Source organism: Corvus moneduloides, chromosome 1 (assembly GCF_009650955.1).
Source record: "Corvus moneduloides isolate bCorMon1 chromosome 1, bCorMon1.pri, whole genome shotgun sequence".
In the NCBI taxonomy this organism is placed as follows: Eukaryota; Metazoa; Chordata; class Aves; order Passeriformes; family Corvidae; genus Corvus; species Corvus moneduloides.
Genome location: NC_045476.1, coordinates 48951448 through 48969561, shown reverse-complemented (window position 1 = coordinate 48969561; position 18114 = coordinate 48951448). Strand labels below are relative to the sequence as shown.

Genomic DNA, 18114 nt, shown 5'->3' with positions numbered 1-18114 from the left:
AGCTGATGCCACATTTATGGTCAACACGATACTATAATTTGAAAAGCACAGCTTCATATTTTTGAGGAAATTACTGTGGTTTCCTATCTTCTCCCTCAGTCCTAAAGCAGCATTATGGCCTCTCCTCCCTCTAATAAGTGTGTTTCAGTGGTGTGCTTATCCCACAGCTACAGCCACTGCAGTAAGAGATTTTATAGCTTCGGTTTTTGGTGGGAGAAAAGATGCTGTGACTAAGCATCAGATTGTGAAAGCTTAGAGTTCATTTTTCTGTGAAAGGAAACATTGCACTTTATGTTAATAAACAACTGTAGGAGTTTTCACCATCCAGGAATAACTCAGACATTAGTCTGCGTTCTTTTGTCTGGAGAGCAGCAAGCAGGGTAATGAAAACAAAACCCGCTGAGACATAAAAATACAATTTATACCTTTTTATCAAGCAAAGAGAAAGTTGGTTAACGTTTGAAAAGGGAGCAGTAATGTATATTTATTGACAATTTTATTGTAATAATTAGATGTTTACACAGTCTGGACATTGTGGCTAAATCACTTCCAGCATGTTTATTTGTAAAGGGCTGTTTTCAGGGCAGTGCAGTAGGCTCATTAAGAAGACAGACTGTATTAAGAATCAAAGAAATTATTACTTCCTAGGCTTTGTTTCACTGGTTTGGATTTAGAAAAAAATATAAACCTTTTTTTTTTTAAGTAAGGAAAAAAAAAATTTAAAAAAAGAAGAATTAAAACCCCAACAGCAATACCATTCTAACACCCAGCAGACTGGAAATGATGAAGTAAAATGGAGAATATTTTCTCCTGTATCGGCAACTTCATCTTTTCTGTTCTGAAATAATCTGGTATTGCACATTTGAAACAATACACAATATTGTGGATGCCACTTCCAAGTGTCTCTTTGTGGCTGTTGATATATTAACAACTTAAATATTAACGCTTCAACACTTGTATTTATTTTTTGCACCCCACCTAAATGACTACATTATATTTAAGATGTATCTTCCTCTTTTTACTTTATTTTTCAGGCAGTGCTGTTAGTCCACCTTTAAGAAGTCTTTAAGCCAGCATTTGGTTTATACATTTATTTGATGTGTACGTGTCCTTTTTTTTTCCTTCAGCCAAAGAAAGATCACTTTGTACTTCAAGTCCTCAGAAATCTTCAATATTAACCTGGAAGCTATTGCATGGTTCATTTTTTTTCACAGGCAAACAAGTGAAACTTTTATACTTATTTTTTGCAGAACCGTATTTGGGGGCTTCTTCACTAATCAGTTTTAAATTATTTGTTTGATCTGGAGTGAATTTCACACATGCTAAGGGTGGCTAAACACCAAGTACAGATTTTTCTGGTTTTACAAAGGTAAGAGAAAGGAAGGCAGCTGAAATGGAAAGAGCTCTCAGCAACACAGCCTTGACGAGCAAGCCCTTCTACATCAAGTTAAGAGCATTGTCCTGAATTTAGTGCAGTATCCATTTTAAAATTTAAAATCTCTTTAAAAATTAAGGCAACAAATAGGCTATAATGTTGCTCCTGTCCAAGTATGTTTCCATTACAATTAAGAAATCAATATGCAGTATTTATTGCTGAAAGTTTATGCATAAAGAGGAGCACATAAAAGGTACCGTTGCTTAAACCTTCCTGTCTTTCCTTTGGCTACTGTTTAGCTACTTTTCCCCAGAAGCCGACTCATTAAATGCCATCCAGTACATTCCATATAAATGCTGTATGCTCCCCGCTCTCACAAATAAAAACAAAGATGATAAAAGAAACAGATAAAGAGATGTCAGTTTGCAAAGAAAATACTGGGTTATGTTTCCTGAGAGCTGCACAAGCCAACTCACAAACTTGAAATATTACAGATTTGGTTTTACAAGTCAATCACAGCAATATATTTGGCCTTGTAATTACTGTCAGTTTTGACAGGGAAGGCAATAATTTTTTTCTTGACATGTGAGTTTCAATAAAATCAGGTAGCCACATCACAGAACACTTTCTTACACAGAGGATTAAAAGGACTTCTCATAGAGATAAAGAATACTGCCAGGATTAAATATATGTCATACATTCAATTCAAGAGTATGGGAAAAAAAAGGGGGGGACTATCCTTACATGTGGACCTGATCCAAAGCCTATTATAAGGATAAGAACGTTTCTATTTACTTGAGTGGACTCTGGAAAAATCCCTTTCTGCTCTCAGAAGAGACAACAGACAAAACTGAATGGTATTTTTATCTTTTTCTCTATTTCCTAGGATACCCAAGTGGTTAATGAAAACTACCTAAAGTGAATAAATGGCTACAATTTGAAATTGTAGCTATTTTGCTTTAAAAATACATTAATTAAATGCTTTCTATGTCAATTAGAATCAATGTAACACTGCATATGCTCAAAATAGGTTTAACATCTTTCACAGCCAGCCATACTTCAAGGTATATGATACTTGAAAGAATCCTTTACCTTTTCAAAAATACACTAATTGTGGACCAAATTAATTACCGAGGTTATGAACTAACATGCTTGCTGGGTTAGAAACAGTGAACTTGGTTTCTTCTTGGAGCCTGTGAAGTTGAACGAGGATGAAGAACACATAAACCCACAGAGCAACAGCATTTTTAGTGTACCAGGCAAAGAAAATGACTGGGCTTGTATTTATTCTGCCATTTCAGAGCAGTGTCAGCTCACTGCTGACTTACGGAATTGCAAAAAACTGGCCTGGAACAGACCTTAGGAGGTGATTTAGTACATGCCCCAACCCCAAGGCAGGAATCGCCATGGTTCAGTCATTCCTAGCAGGTGAGTTCATTCCCTGCAGGTTCTCCAAATCCTCCAGAAATGGAAATAACAGAAGCTCCCCAGGCAACCAACCCCAATGCTTCACTGCCCTCACCACTGGAAAGCTTCACCTTGTGCCTGATCCGCCTCTACCTGGAAGCAATGTAAGCCTGTTATTTCTTGGTGTCATCCATGATTAACGTGATCCCATTTAGCAACTAGGGGTGTAAGACTTACTGAGAAAAATGCCACTCAGGCATTCCTAACATGAGATGGAACAAATAATAAAAATTACCAAATTGGAGTTTCTTCTAAAGCCACGTCCTCTGTCACCCACCCTTCAGTCGGAACAGGTGGAATTACACCCCGGGCAGACCAGAGCAGACACTGCGCAAGCTGCTGGCAAGGAGCTGTATTTCCTCCTATTTTCAGAACCTGCAACTCCATTAAGTTCTCAGGATTGGACTTAATTATGAGAGCAATAAATTTGGCCTAGAGAAAATAGAATATACTAGGAGACATGGGGACTGTCAGTGGCCCATATACAGATGTTATAATTCTGTGTCAGTATACCCATATAACAAGATAAATCCTCACAATTATAGACTTACTCCTTGGCTGAAAGGAGAGGCACAGCCAAAGCATTCATCTGCCATTGACAGCTGTCTATAATAAAGATTCCTCAAGACAGTGCTATAGACCTGCCCCTATACAATTCAGATTTGGTAGGGAAATGGAGCAGACAATGAAACAGACAGGGTCAAATACAACTTTTCTCACAGCTGGCATACCTGCAACATTTTCCGAAGAGTAAAACCCATTTAATCCTGGTATAATCAATCAGACCTCAGCCCAGAGTGTACAAATCATCAGGGTGTGAACTGGGAGTTCAAAATGAGTAGGACATAAAATATTTCCATCTGGTTACAAGAACTATCTTACGCCAAGGAGATCTTCTCTGGAGATCAAAATCACCAAAGCCATTCTCTTTGTGTTCATAACACTCCCTGTGTTTGTTAAGTGCTGGGTACAGAGTGATTTTAAACATCAAGAATCACTTCATAGATAAACTGGCGCCCTGTATCCAGGTGGCTAACTGATGGTTAGCAGTATACTTTAAATTAAAAAAATTAATTTTCCGCAATATTAACAACTTGATTCTAAATCCTGTATCTCACAAGGAAGAAATTTCAGGAGCAGTTGCAATAAAGCCAAGGGAACTGAGTGACTAATTCTTACTCTTGTCAATGAGGAGTTAATAGTGTGCCCTCAAATTAAGAATTACCTACATAACTTTTGCTGAGTTAAAGGGGGGAGTCACATGGCTAAATTCCCTTGTTTCAGACTATACATGCAGAACTGACTGTTTTCAAGAAGCAGACAGTGGAAAAGACAAAAGACGTTTGTGTCATTGACAACTGCCTACATTTCAATTTTTTTTCTGTAATACCAGCAAAAATGACAACATTTAAGATGAGCAGAACAGTCACAAGCCCACAGACAAGGGAAGGACATACACTACCAAGTATTATGATGAATGTAGTCTGAAAAGCTACTGTAATTCCAGTTAATACATTTAACAAACAGTATGCCTATTGTTACTGTTAACTAGACAAAATTATTGAAATAATTGTCTGCATTATCACCATTAATTCATAATCAAACACTGTTTACTAAATGAAATATATGTGCTCTCAGTAGCTGCTCAGGATCCATTATGTGATCCCTATGAGCCACCCTGGTCAGTTTTAGACTGAATTACTCTAACACATATTCCCCATGTTCCAGATGTTACAACATCTAAGCAAGGGTATTTTGCATGAAGGCCTCCTTAACATCAACCAGAATGTGCAAAACAGAATTCCACTGCAATACATTATTATTACCATTTAATGAGACGGGCATGATGAAATCCCTCTGTGGTCCACGTATGCTTCTTGGAATCATCAGCTTGTCTGAGGACCGGCAAATGGGAACGTATCACATCATGGTTTCGTATGCCATTCTGTCAGATCAGACTATAATTCAAAACCCCGATCCACACCTGATGGACAAACACCTGCATAAATTTCTAGCTCATTGAATTTATTAGAAATGCTCAGAAGCAACAGTGCAACTGAAGGGCCTAAGATAATATCAGACATAGATCAGTAAGGCTCAGTTTTCAGCTAAGGGCCAGACATGTAGCTCTTTGTTCTCCTCCACTTGCCAAAACCTGACAGAGACCACCACTGGTATGGATATAGGTTCACACTCTCAAGTGGCATTCACATAATCTGCACCTGAAACGTTAATTTCACTCAATTCTGTCAAAATCTGATGTTTTAGGGAGATGCCTCATGGTACACGTTCTCCTCTTCATAATTGTTATAAGTAAATGAATGCAGGACTAAAATGAAGACAGAGTATTCACAGAAATACAAATCATAAACATGGCTTAGTGAGAGAGATTATTCTGGATGATGCCTCTGCATTTTGAACTTTTACTCACCTTAAAATTTACAAAGCCCAGGAGAGAAGATGTTTGTTTCCCGAGCTCTGCCTTTAAAGCAGTACCAGATACATTAGAGGGAGGCAATTCTGGTCACAAGTCAATAATGACCTATAGGTGACCTTGGCTGGCTATCACAGGACAGCAAGTAGCTGAATAGGTAATCTCAGTCGAGAAGTGGTTAAATATAATGTGCGAGTCTCAGAATCAGAAACTAATGGAAAGAAAGCCGGTTAGCTTAGAGACCTTCCAAAACTTTTCTCACAATTGCTAATGTGGACTACCTATTTTTTAGTTAAGTAACAGAACTCTAGATGTACAGATCATTCTCTCCTTCCCCCTTCATTGAGGTCTAATACCCTAGGTCCAAAATCAGCTTGAAAATAAGAGGAAAAGATGTTTCAAAACATTCGCCTGGAGTATTTTACACACAAGCAGAAATTACTATCACAAAAAACACAGAGATTTTGATAAGATACTGTGGACACAATGCACTAAAATGGTGGGAAATGACAAAAGAGGAGCTAATAGAATCTTTCAACAACTGGATTTTTTTTTTTTTAAAGCTAGAAATACCTTTTTTCTACAGTAAAGGTAGTGTGGCCATTATAAGCATGCCAACATAAACACCAGAAAGGAGAAACCAGCATCAAAACAAGATTGTAAGTGACGATATAATAAAACCTACTCCTTCCTACACACATGTGCATTCATGCCTGACTGCTTTTAATTTAAATATAAGGAAAGAATGGCAGTCCTCTTAGAAAAGAGCAACAGAAAAGGAAGATGCTTTCCTGATGCCATGTGACTGTTTACAGATTTCATCTTTTCCCTTCCACACTGAACTAAGTCTGAGAGGCTGAAGACCACCAGTGAACAAACTGAGTTGCCCATGACTGTCAGACTGTCTGCGCTCTGCTCTTCTCATGCTGACCCTATTAGATTTGACTATAAAAAAGCAGCATTGGGCCATGTCAGCTCTTGGGTGGGAGGCTGCCAAGGCACACATCCATGCTGCTGGCTTTTGAAAGATAATGATCCTGTGCAATACTTTTTTCCTTTAACCCAGGCAGTTCTACATGGGGGTCAGTTTGGGGGTGCTACATACCTTTCTTACAGCATGAGGTGTAAAACTAAAGTCCTTATTGTCTGTGGCCATTAAAAACCCCACAGCACTATTTACTATAGTAAATATATTTAAATATGCAAGCAATTACGGCAGATTGGAAGTGGCCAAACTGGTAATTCTCTTCTGCCAACATAAATCCTCCCACTGTAACTGAATGTGAATTTTTTTTTTCATCTCACAGCATAAACTTTAAAGTCTTGCCGTAAAATGCTCATTAGCCAACAAATCTCTTTATGGAGTAGCACTTGCCTTACAATAGAGGGTGAAAGGAAGTTTGCTCTATGGGTTGTGAGACAGTGAGGATACTTTAGGATAAAAGCTCCAACCTATCAGTTTGCTAGAGCAGAAAATTAATAGAGATAGATGGGTTTTTAGTGGCATTTGAAACTATCTGCCTCTTCATCTACCAGCAGCTCTTCTCAGACTGCCTGCACTGTTGTACTTTATTCTCCGACACATTGCTACAAGATGACACCTCAGATTTTTAAGCTTTTCCTGTTAATTAAAAGACTTGTTCCTCCCAAAAGGCTGGGAAGAAGCTGACATTTTCCATTTTAAATTTGACTTATGTTAACATAGCTTTCAGGTGCAGAGGTTTTTCCTCTACTTTGCTTTGAACCCAGCTCCCTAAGAATTTCTGTGTGTGACAGTTGGGACTAACGACAATTCCAGACAGCAGAAACAGAATTGTCTAGATCCCATTACAAAATCACTCCTGAACAAATCCATAAAAGGCTATGATATAACAATTCATGGGTTATCACTGCCTGATCTGTTTTACAATTTAAAGGGAAAATAAACATATATATTCCTTGGCACAACACAGTTGGATAAGAAAAGCTGCATCCCTTTCACTTGCACATCCTGCCACAATTTTGGCTCCCCTTACTTCTTCCTGTAGGATGGAAAGATGAGTCAAGTTACAATCGCATCCCAGAAGTGCCAAATCCTGTGCACACACCTAGCCTGAATCCACAATTCTAAATTCATAGTGTGACGTTGGTTGGTGCTGGTCCCTCACAGTAAGACAATGGATGTTGGGCAGGAAATGAACTCTAAGACAGAGATGCAGATTTGGCTGAGCACTCTTTGCTGAGCTCAGCATCAGATTTCCTAAATAAAGATGGCATTAAGCAGACACCTGTCTGAGAAATGTCAGCTTCAGAGAAACCCTAGTAAGTGAAGGTCTTACCGAGTTTATCAGTACTTTGTGCTATGTAAAGTGGAAAGTTGTTTATAAGGTGTCCATGCATATGCTTACTCCCATAGTTACATACTAATAAATTTTTCATCAACTTGAGTGAGAGATGAGAGAAACATCAAATGGCTCATGCAGCTGAAGAGCACTGCCATCTACCTGGGTACTTTCACCACGTTTTAATATTTTACAGCTTTCCTATTAGGTCCTACAGAACCTTATCAAGTGAGAATTCTAACTTATACCCACGACTTCATTTTGCTTTACCAGAGATAGAAAAATGGATTTCTATCATATGGCTTAGAGAAATCAGTGCTGTTCTTTTGTTTGGTTCAGCATACAGAAATAATTGCATCGCTTTCAGAAAGAGGACAAAGAGTATTCAGCAAAAAAGCACTTTGAAACTGTATTGCCTGGTTTTGAATTACTGTTGGGAGATCCTGATGCAAAAGCAAGTGAATTTAATAGCTTCTCAGTTTCAACAGTCTTTGGATCAGGTTCTAAAGGGTTATTCTTTACGTTCCTTCTAATACCGTGTCAGACTGCAGAGCCAAAAAAAAAGAAAGAAGTTTATGCATTTGGCTTTGAATTTAGAATGGGATCTTAATTAGCATTCACTTTCAGCTTAATTCCAGTCACAGAAAGTTTTTATCCTTAATAGGGGAGCAAAAGGTAAGCTGAGGCATATCACTTCTCTAAATCTTACCCATACATCTTTTTGATAGAAGAACTCGTGCATACGCTGCCATCAGTACATGTAATTAGCAGCAGTATGCACAAAGAGGTATATCCTAACGAGATGCTGGAAAAATACGTGAACCAGTTATCCGTATACAGAAGTACATGAAACGATACTACAGAGTGGCATGATTATATCCGGGTGCCTCTGCTATAAAAAGCATTTGTATTACCCTTACTTCTCTGAATAAATTCAAATGACAGCCCCATTTCATTTCTTCATTCAGTCTGGAGGCCAGATGGCATTAGAATCATTTACTTCACCTTGTTGTGCTTAATTACTACAATCAACACACTATTTTCCAAATTAATCATAACAAAGTAATTTCATTAGTAACACAGCAGGCTGTTGAATTATTAGCATCATAACAGTTTGCAAACAATTAAACTTTATTTGAACCTTAAAAATTTGCAGAGTAGAACATTATTATAAGATCTAATGGCAGTACCATACAAATCCAGAACACAGCAAATAATCAAGTAAAACGCTGTACAATGTGAGAGTTACAATCACCTTTTAAAAATTTGCTCTCTTGCTGTTCACAGACAGGCAAGCACAATCCAAGTGAACAAAGAAAATGAAGCGATTAGCATCTTCTACCCGAGTTTTGTTTAAGTTGTATTAACTGAGATTTTCTTAGCCAAAAAAGGTTATGGTATTTGCACAGATATAAAGTAAACCATTCATCCATGGTCCGTTGCTGGTTTATTCTGACATATTTACAGTGAGTTTCAGGACATCTTTTACGTTTTGAATTTAAGGCAGTTTATTTACTCTCCGCTGGCAGTAAGTACTAAGAAGGGGGAAGCCCTAAAAAAGAACTACAGACAAAAGCTACTTGATTTCTCTGGCTGTCACCACCCAGGAGAGGCCGCGCCGAGCAGCCCTGCCCCTCATCGCTTGGGTAAGGACTCCCTCTCCTGGAAAATCGGCAGAAACGGCGCGGGACAGCGCGGAGGGGGAAGGGGCCAGAGACGAGACCGCGATCCGCCTCCGCCCGTCCCACGAAAAGCTGCTGCCACCCAGCGCCGCGGCCGCGCAGCGCAAGGGCCGGGCCGGGGCCGCCCCGCGCCCCGCACCCCGCAGCGGGCCGGGCCCACAGCGAGCGCCGAGCCACGGCACCGCGTCTCAGGACGTGGGGGAGGGTTTATTCCCTAAAAAGTACTTGGTGGTGGTGGTGGGATTCGGAATTCTGTAATTAATAAAATGCCACTCTGGTGGGCAGTTTTATGGCGCTGCCATGTTAACAAGGGAGAAGGAGCGTTTCCAGCCCCGCTATTAACGCTTCACATTCTGTACACAATCCACCAGTACGCTTGACAAATTAAAGTAGTGAAAGATCTGAAGACTATAATCTATCATTTTAATGCTTGGCTGATAACGCACAGAATCAATTCCAATGACTATCTCTTTAAAAAATTACAACAAAACTCCATCCCGTTTGACGCCTATTAGCATTCAGTGTACCAGCAAGCACCATACACTAGCTAACATAGAGCACAGCATCTTAGTTTACTGAAAGGATCCAAATTCCAAGTTCAGACTAATGTTTCCTTTTAACCCAGAGTGTTCCCAGGGTCCGCCTGAAGCATAAACAGCACAAACAACTACACAGGGACCTGCATAGGCTCAGCAACTCACAGACTGGCCTGACCTGCCTTGTTGGCAGATTAAGGGTCTCACAAATCAACTGTCTGGGAGGATCCAAAACAGTTCATCTTGCACGCTAATGGTAAAGCACATCTCCAAAAGAAGAGCATGTAAAGTATTAACTCAGACTTGCCCAACCACTTGTCCACAAGTGGTAGTATTTTAGTGTACTCTTTTATGTTTCAACCAATATTTTTAGACACAAAGTTCTGGCTTTTACACAAGAATGCAATGCAGGTAGCTGTTGCTCATCTACATAGGGTGAAGATCTCCATTGCACAGCCTGTATCAGAATTCCACATACCAGCAAGGTATCCAGATTTGACTCTGCAAAAGTATCTGTAAGGTACAGATAAAATATTTCACACTACCATGGAGAAAAATATTTTTACCTGCAATTTAGCTCATGTTGACTTAGCAAAAATTGTGGGGGTTAATATATTTTCACAAACTTTCATAGAATTACGATGTCCAAGTCAGAATGGTATCAGGGCAGTATTACCACACAGGCCAATTTATTACACCAGCAAAAGAATCAAGTCTTCATTGTGTGTCAACAAAATAGTAATTAACAATACAATACTAAACATATGAGAAAAATAAATCACTGGCTAAAGCATAACTTAAAAACATTTGGAAACAGAATACCTTGAAGACATGAAATATTATACATAAATTTCCCTCAACTTTCTGATGAAACTGCACAAGATGTACAGTGAGCATTAAAAGGTTAATGTATGCATGAATTGAGCAGCAGTTTACTCTCGAAGCTCTGCTTAATTTTTCTGAATCTGCAAAACAGGAAAAGATGGAAAAATTCCCTGAAAGAACATAAACCTACAGCTATACAGAGTGCTGCTAATATGTTAGAAAAAGAGCAACAGGCACTGTATGGCTGCTTGTGCCCCATATGTTAATTACCATCTATTTAATTTCCTAGCATTACAATTCTATAAAAAGTGGCTAAGAAGAACATTTCCGTAAAGTTATGATCAGTTACAGTTTATAATGTTTAATATACGCAAGGCGAGGATCTGACTACATTGGCTGAAACCACAAAACATGTACAGCAGAATCTTCTTCCAGAGGCTGGGTCTGTAAACTGCAGCTGCATACCACTCTTCATTTCAAGTGCAGATTTCTCCTGATTAGGGAGAGGGAAGTTGAAAGTTCATCATTAACCAAAAAACCTCAAACATGCATTCAAACCCAGTCCAAATATCTATCCCCTTCCACAGTCTTCTGCACAGACGGATATAGACATATTACTAAAGTAACAAAACTAAATAGAAACAACACCAATTTTATTTTTAATCTGGAAAAGGAACAGTTATTAAATATATCGTCTTTTGTACCCTGTGGTCTAATATTTCATATAGAATCCCAGGAAAAAAGGTACTTCAATTGAACCTTCAATATATTTTGCCATAATCTTTATTTTAACAGGACTTCTACAAAGGTTCCAGGAAAGACATACTTATGAAACAGAGAACAAGGGAACATATAAGCCATTACAGAAGATTGGATTAAAATGTACTTACCCAGGCCTCTCAAATATCATACATCTCCATTATGTAGGCTTTAGGCACCAGGCCAATGGTTCCCTTCATTTCTCCTACCCACCAGCCAAATCTATTGTACTCCTAATTGAAAACAATAGGCAGTATTAACCTTTAGTCTGATATAAATGCAATAGAGTTTTGTATGCAACTCCTTATGGATGCTTTCTCTTATATACAGTTATAATAATTTCAACTGAAAATTAAAACATTTTATCTTTTTGTTATAGGCATTCACATGCAGTTAGGCAAAGGCAGAAGCTAAATTTTGAAAAGGCCAGGCATACTCAAGAAAATTTCTTAATTATGGCCATGCTTCTCTAACACCTACTAAAAATAGCCGACGTTCTTATCCTCTATTCATCACAAACACAAAAACCTTATCTTTGTAATTAAAATCTCATTGCAAAACGTTGACATATAACAATCCACAGGGATTCTTTTAGTATCACAAGCTAAACTCTAAGAAACTTACCATCAACTTATTTTAAAAACTACTTCACTCAAATGTGAAGGGAACACTATATATCTAATACATAATATCTTTCTATGGACAAAGTCTACTATTGCTCTATGCTTGCAGAAAATTCTACAGCAGATCTCATATTGCTGACAGATGACTAATGCACTCCTGTTTCAAATATGTTTAGGCTTAGTGAGATAAATATGAAATAAAATGAATTATAATAGTTTAAAGAAATAATATCTTCCAAAAGCAGTACCAAGTCAGAATATTGTGGTATTGTGGTATATAATTATTGTGAAAATAAAATAATGTAATAATGATATGTAATTACTGCATATTGTGGTATATAATTTATTTTTTTCCTATGAGATAAATATTTTAAGATCAATCCTAAAAAATGGTTCAATAAATTTTAACAGCTGGAATTGCACACACACATATATTGAGTTACAAATGAAGTATTAAAACAGAGACCCTACTCAAAACTGAATGATTAGTAAGATAGAAATTACTTTGGAACAAATATGCAAAGTACAAAATACATAGTATTGCTGATAAGCAACATCTGCTTCCTGCGACACTGCTCTTCTGATGAGAAGAGCAAAAAGCTCTAGGATTTTGAATTACTGGTCCTACTGAGATGAAGCTACTATTTTGAACTGTAGGTAAAGTTTTTTGGTTATAAATAGCCAAGTGGAGCTTAAGGGTTAATGGAGTTTCATTAAAGCCCGAGCTATAATGATTTGCTGCTGGCATATTTTGCCTGGTCAAGAGTTCTCTGGGGTCCTATGAGGTGCTTAGTGTACTCGGCTCTCTCTGTGCTTAACTACGATGGCCCGCTTTCATATGGGCTTTTTTTCTTTTTTCTTTGCCTTTCGCCTTTTTTTTTTTTTTTTTTAATGCTTGCATGCAGGCACACACACAGTTTTATATTTTCTAATTGTGGAAGGGTGAACACTAACCTTCAATTAAACATTTTCTTCCTTCTCTTAACAGTGAATTGGTGATTTAAAAGATTCTATCCTACTATGCATGAAATACGGCAGTAAGTGTGATTTAAAGGAAATCCACTTAAAAAACAGCAGGAAAAACTTCATTTATTATGTGAACATGCGAACAAGAAAGCTGCAAAAATAATTCCACCTTCTTCCCCCTTCTACTCCAAAGCAGACTGCTGGGGATGGGTTTGGTCTTGAAAGTCTAGGGGCATCTGAACCCGATCTTCAGTGCACACTGCTCTCCACAGAAGTTAATAACCTTTCCCATGGGGCTTCACATTACACCCCAAATCCTTAAAGGCGAAACAATACCCTGACACTGAGGTTTATAATCTTCCAGATCAGCCTGTTTAAAAATCTATCCTCTGTCTCACAATACACTGTTTAAATATACAAACTGGATTTCAAGACTGAAGTGGGAAATTGCTGAAAGGAGCAGCACTCACGTATACTACTGGAATCTCAGCAATAAATCTCTCCAAGAGAAAGCAACAAAAGATTTTAAGCTGCTACATGGAATTCACACAGTGACTGACAAGAGTGATTAAGCAAGTTTTGCTAGACATCAGCCAAAAAAACAAACAATACATGAAATGAGGGAAGTGGCTCAGTTAAGCAGTCATTAAACTGCATATGACAAATGGCACAAAAAAAGCCTGTGGATTACATTATCCATTGAAAATGTTCCACTTAGCAACACTACATGGACTTAGAAACAATTGTTTTTAAAGAAATAATTCAGATAGCTCAAATTAAAATTAAAAGCATGCTGCTGTTTTGAAAACTTTCTGGGTTTTACTACTTACTAATACACCACTTACTGCTCTGCCATGAAGCTAAGTGAGAAGATGAAATCAATGTTGATGTAACAGACTGGTAAACTAATTTAAGGATTCACTGCAACCATTATACCATACAGACAATATTGCAACACAGAAGCTTTTACTTTACATTACTATTCTTTGTATGGGTCTCAAGAGCAACATGAATCCAAATTAAACTATCTGCAGTCTGTAGAAGTCTGAACAAAAATATAATGCAGATACCTGGTTACCAGGAACATAAAACCTTAATCTCTGGTTTTAGAATAATTAGATAGCACTCCCTTTTAAACTGATTAAAGTACAGACATTTCTCTTTTAACTCCTAACCCCTCCTTCCTATCCTCAGTACCATGAAAGAGTGCTGAACTAGTGAGGCAGATAAGCAGCCCCCCTAGTCTTCTCTTGAAGTCAGACATAAAATCCAAATTGATGTATTGTCTCTATCAATGTTATCAATTATAAACTCCTTCGCAGCAATATAATTTCATTAATACACTGCTGTTGTGAGGTCCATATGTCTATTACTGCTGCTTAAGATGTGTAGAATAAAAGCCTACAGTCCACATTTGTGGGAAATAATGATTAATATGCAGAAGGATATGAATACAGTTAGAAGTTTTATACGAATAAAAAAGTTGGGAAGCACTGTGCTTTTACAAGCATCAGCTTCAGATCTCAGGTACCACTGGGTTTACCATCTGGTATCCCTCACTGCATTCAGCTCTTAATATCACTGCTAACATAGGCAAGCGACTATACTTCAGAAGGACTGATAAAATAATGAAGAGTCCTTTAATCTACAGGAAACCATTGTAGTCAATTTATAAGAAATATTGCATCCCTTTGTAGGATGTGTAATTATTTTCTATTAATCATGTGCTATAAAGCTACATTATGTGGTTATTCTGTTATCACTAGAAAGAGGCCTGCAGTCAGCTCCTGACAATGTTAGGTAATTACTAACACAAAGCTTCTTTCTCCTTATGTAGAAACGCTATCAAGATCCAGAGGTGCTGTGATGCTCCGCTGTATGAAAATAACTCTCCAAAGAAATTCAATAACTGCAAAATGAATTGCTCCAAGGCAAACAGAGGGATAGGAGAGGGGGGCAGGGCCAGATCCAGCCGCCTGCAATGAGGAGAATGCACAAGTGTGCGGCCATGCTCTGCCATGTGACGGGGAGCACATTTGCCATACCAGGCAATGTTAGCAGGGCCGCGGGGAGGAGGGGGCCACCACTACCCTTCCCACCACCGGAAGACAAGCACCAGGGCAATGGAATGTACTATGCCAAATAATATGAAACAACAACCTTAACAAATGACCAAATGCTTTCTAAGCTACTTCTGCATTTCCACTGCCATGGAGTGGATTATTTTTTTTCCCCAGCAGAATTTATTAACCAAAGTGAAGTAATTTCACAGGGCAGCAAAGAACAGGTTATGACTTAACATTTAACATGCTGGTAAAACACTCTCTGTACAGCATGCTAGATAGCAGGGGGTAAAAATCCCATCAGGGTTTACATGTTCCTTAAATGCTCTCAACTGAACACACTGCAAGCAAATGCTTCTCCTTGTCCCCATCCCACCAATTTCACTGCACTGATGTCTATGTACCCATGACTTCATGAGACCCTGATCATAAAACCTTTTGTACTTGGGGAAAATGCAATAGCTAGCAATACACTACCTGTTTTCTACCGATACCATTTAAATCCAAGATTTTAGTCCTCTACAGAAGAGAATTTTGATATTTTGACATACAAAAAGAGAAAATGTTTTTACTTGAGGATTTCCAAAGCAAACTTTTCTAAAGGTAGCAAAAGTTCCTCTGCCTAAATGAGATTCTCCAGATGCTTTGCACCATGTAAACTTCTACTGACTTCAGCAAAAGTTGAGAACATCTAGTTCTTGTACAATTAGTCTCCGTAGTTGAATACATATGGTATGGTTTTTTGTGTTTGTGGTGTGGGTTTTTTTATTTGTTTGGTGTTAAAAAGAAGTTGCTGAAAATTATCATTGTGTTTCAATGCCTTGAAGAAAAAATGGAGTGGTATTTTTAAAAATACAACTGAAGTATGTGAATTCAAGATTTTTCTCCTCCTTTCTTCTAGTGGCACTGTGAGTAATACTAACTTATGAGCTGAATACCTGCAAACTTTAAAATTGAGAAGCAAAACATATCTATAGCCTTGTTTGGGGTTAAAATAAGTAACCTCTACTATCAAGCTAAATGTGTCAGAAGCAGGAATAAATTTTTTTCAAAGAATATCCTAGGGTGCAATTTTAGCACGATAATATTTTAAAACATCTCCAATTCATCCAGGAGATTCATACTAGCTAAAAAGTTTTAGAACTTCCTTTGGTGTAATTGTTGAATGATACACTATCAACTAGGGAGCAGTTTTGGCACAGAAGAGCATTTTCTCTAAAAGCAGAGAATGACAAATGTCCTAAATAACTGAATGAGACTTCTTCACAGGTAGTAGAGTTGTTTTAAGACAGCAATAAAATGGTCATCTTTAAAAATATAAGCACCAGATTTATTGTATGATTGCGTTATTAGGTTTTATTTCTCACGATGACATGAGAGAAAATATACAGCAATTAAAGATTTCCAATATAAATCACAGTAAGCAGACTGAATTCTGAACCAAAACTGTCCCCAGAAAATGCCTTGGAACAATAGAAAGGCCATTTTATTTTCCATTAGATGACACATGGCCAATTTTTTTTCTGATCTGATAGGTAAAGGCTTACATACTATCAGTATGCAAACCAACAGAGCTACAGTTGCTTTGCATTAGTTCTAACCAACCCTCTGTTTAAAGGCCTTCACTATTTTGTTTAGACATGTACTTATTGTTCTCCCAGCCCCACCCATAAAGAATAAACAAGCCAGGAAATGGGTAATGTACAACTTAGCATTGCATTTCTGTTTTGATCAGAAGCACCAGAAGTGAACCTCCCAAAGCTCCCACCTACCCCCCAGTGGCTCCCTTTGCAGAGCATCAGTCTCAGAGCACACACACTACATTTTTTTCAGATGAAGCTAAAATGAAAGATGCACTTGAGCATGCTCCAACCATTAATGTGTTCTCATTCCACAAAACCAGGCTAGACCTCTTTGGACATCAAACAGGTTTGAGAAAGCATGGTGTGGACACCGGGGCCTCAAGCACTAAGTGTTCCACTCTGCAAATCCGCTCCTACTGGTACTCCCTATTTGCTAGGGGAGCCACAGGCAGTATGGCCATGGAATAGCAGTTACGGATCTCAGTATGATCAGCCAAAAAACAATCTGACAAAATAAAACACTCAGGATTTTAGTATGTCTTTCATATCTTCTGGAAAAAATACCAAATAAATACATTTTATTAAGATTATACAGATAGTGGACAAAATGTTCACGGTGATTCTGAAACAGCTGCATTGTTAAGTTGCACTTTATTTCATAAGCAGTAATATGAGCTGTGGAGATTCTTTGTCTTTTTACTAGGCAAAAAATACAGGTTGAGATGTGAGCATTTTAACATTTATTGTATTGAAAGAACAAAAATCTGCCACACTTGAAACCTACTGTCTAAAAACCTCTCTAAATATAGGATAATCTAAGCACCAAGTTAACACTCTACTTTCATGAAAAATTCTAGAGCAAAAGGTTGTCATAGATGAGATTTCCATGATCATAAATACCAGAGTGAGCAGCACTGGCGTGCAAGGAAATAATAACGATTAAGGAGAATTCCAGTTAAGGATATGATTTCTGATTTTGAAGTATTATTTGCTCTTTTAATACAAATATAAATAGGAAGTGTATTAAATTAGTTTAATGTTAAGAAATGTCAGTAATTCTACTATGCAGGTGCCTACTAACATATTGAGGTAAATTTTCACTATTACTTGCATTTGGCTGATGAAACTATGGAACTTCATAACACAAAACATACACCTAAAGCAAACAAACAAGTACTGCAAGTGTTGCACTTGCATAAATTGTGCACACAAAACTTAGGTAAAGAAAAATAGAACTACCTCCATCCACAGTTATCTTTGTTTCTGGAAATTGATTTCTTGAGTAGAGCTATGGAAGGTTTATAAAAATGATTGCTATACTGTGGTCTGTTTTCCCATTTATCACATGGTCTTGAAAGCAAAGGCAAGCCCATAAATGAGCAGGAGTTAAGAGCAATCATCCTTTTAGAAAACAGGACTCCAAAGTATTGAGTTTCTAACAGTCAGTATTAACTAAGAAATGTTATTAACAAGTCTCTTT

The 18114-nt window shown here is 37.8% G+C and overlaps 1 protein-coding gene across 2 annotated transcripts in view; it reads right to left on the bottom strand.

The window, feature by feature from the left end:
• Positions 1–8704: 8704 nt before the first annotated feature.
• Positions 8705–18114, bottom strand: part of SKAP2 (src kinase associated phosphoprotein 2) — a 120357-nt gene continuing 110947 nt past the window's right edge. For both annotated transcript variants that reach the window (XM_032109254.1, XM_032109262.1), the window contains exons 12-13: positions 11531–11632; positions 8705–11133 (exon numbers count right to left, since the gene is read on the bottom strand). In XM_032109254.1, the coding sequence (XP_031965145.1) occupies positions 11540–11632 (93 nt within the window). In that variant the 3' untranslated portion in view covers positions 8705–11133; positions 11531–11539. The remainder of the gene's footprint in view (positions 11134–11530; positions 11633–18114) is intronic.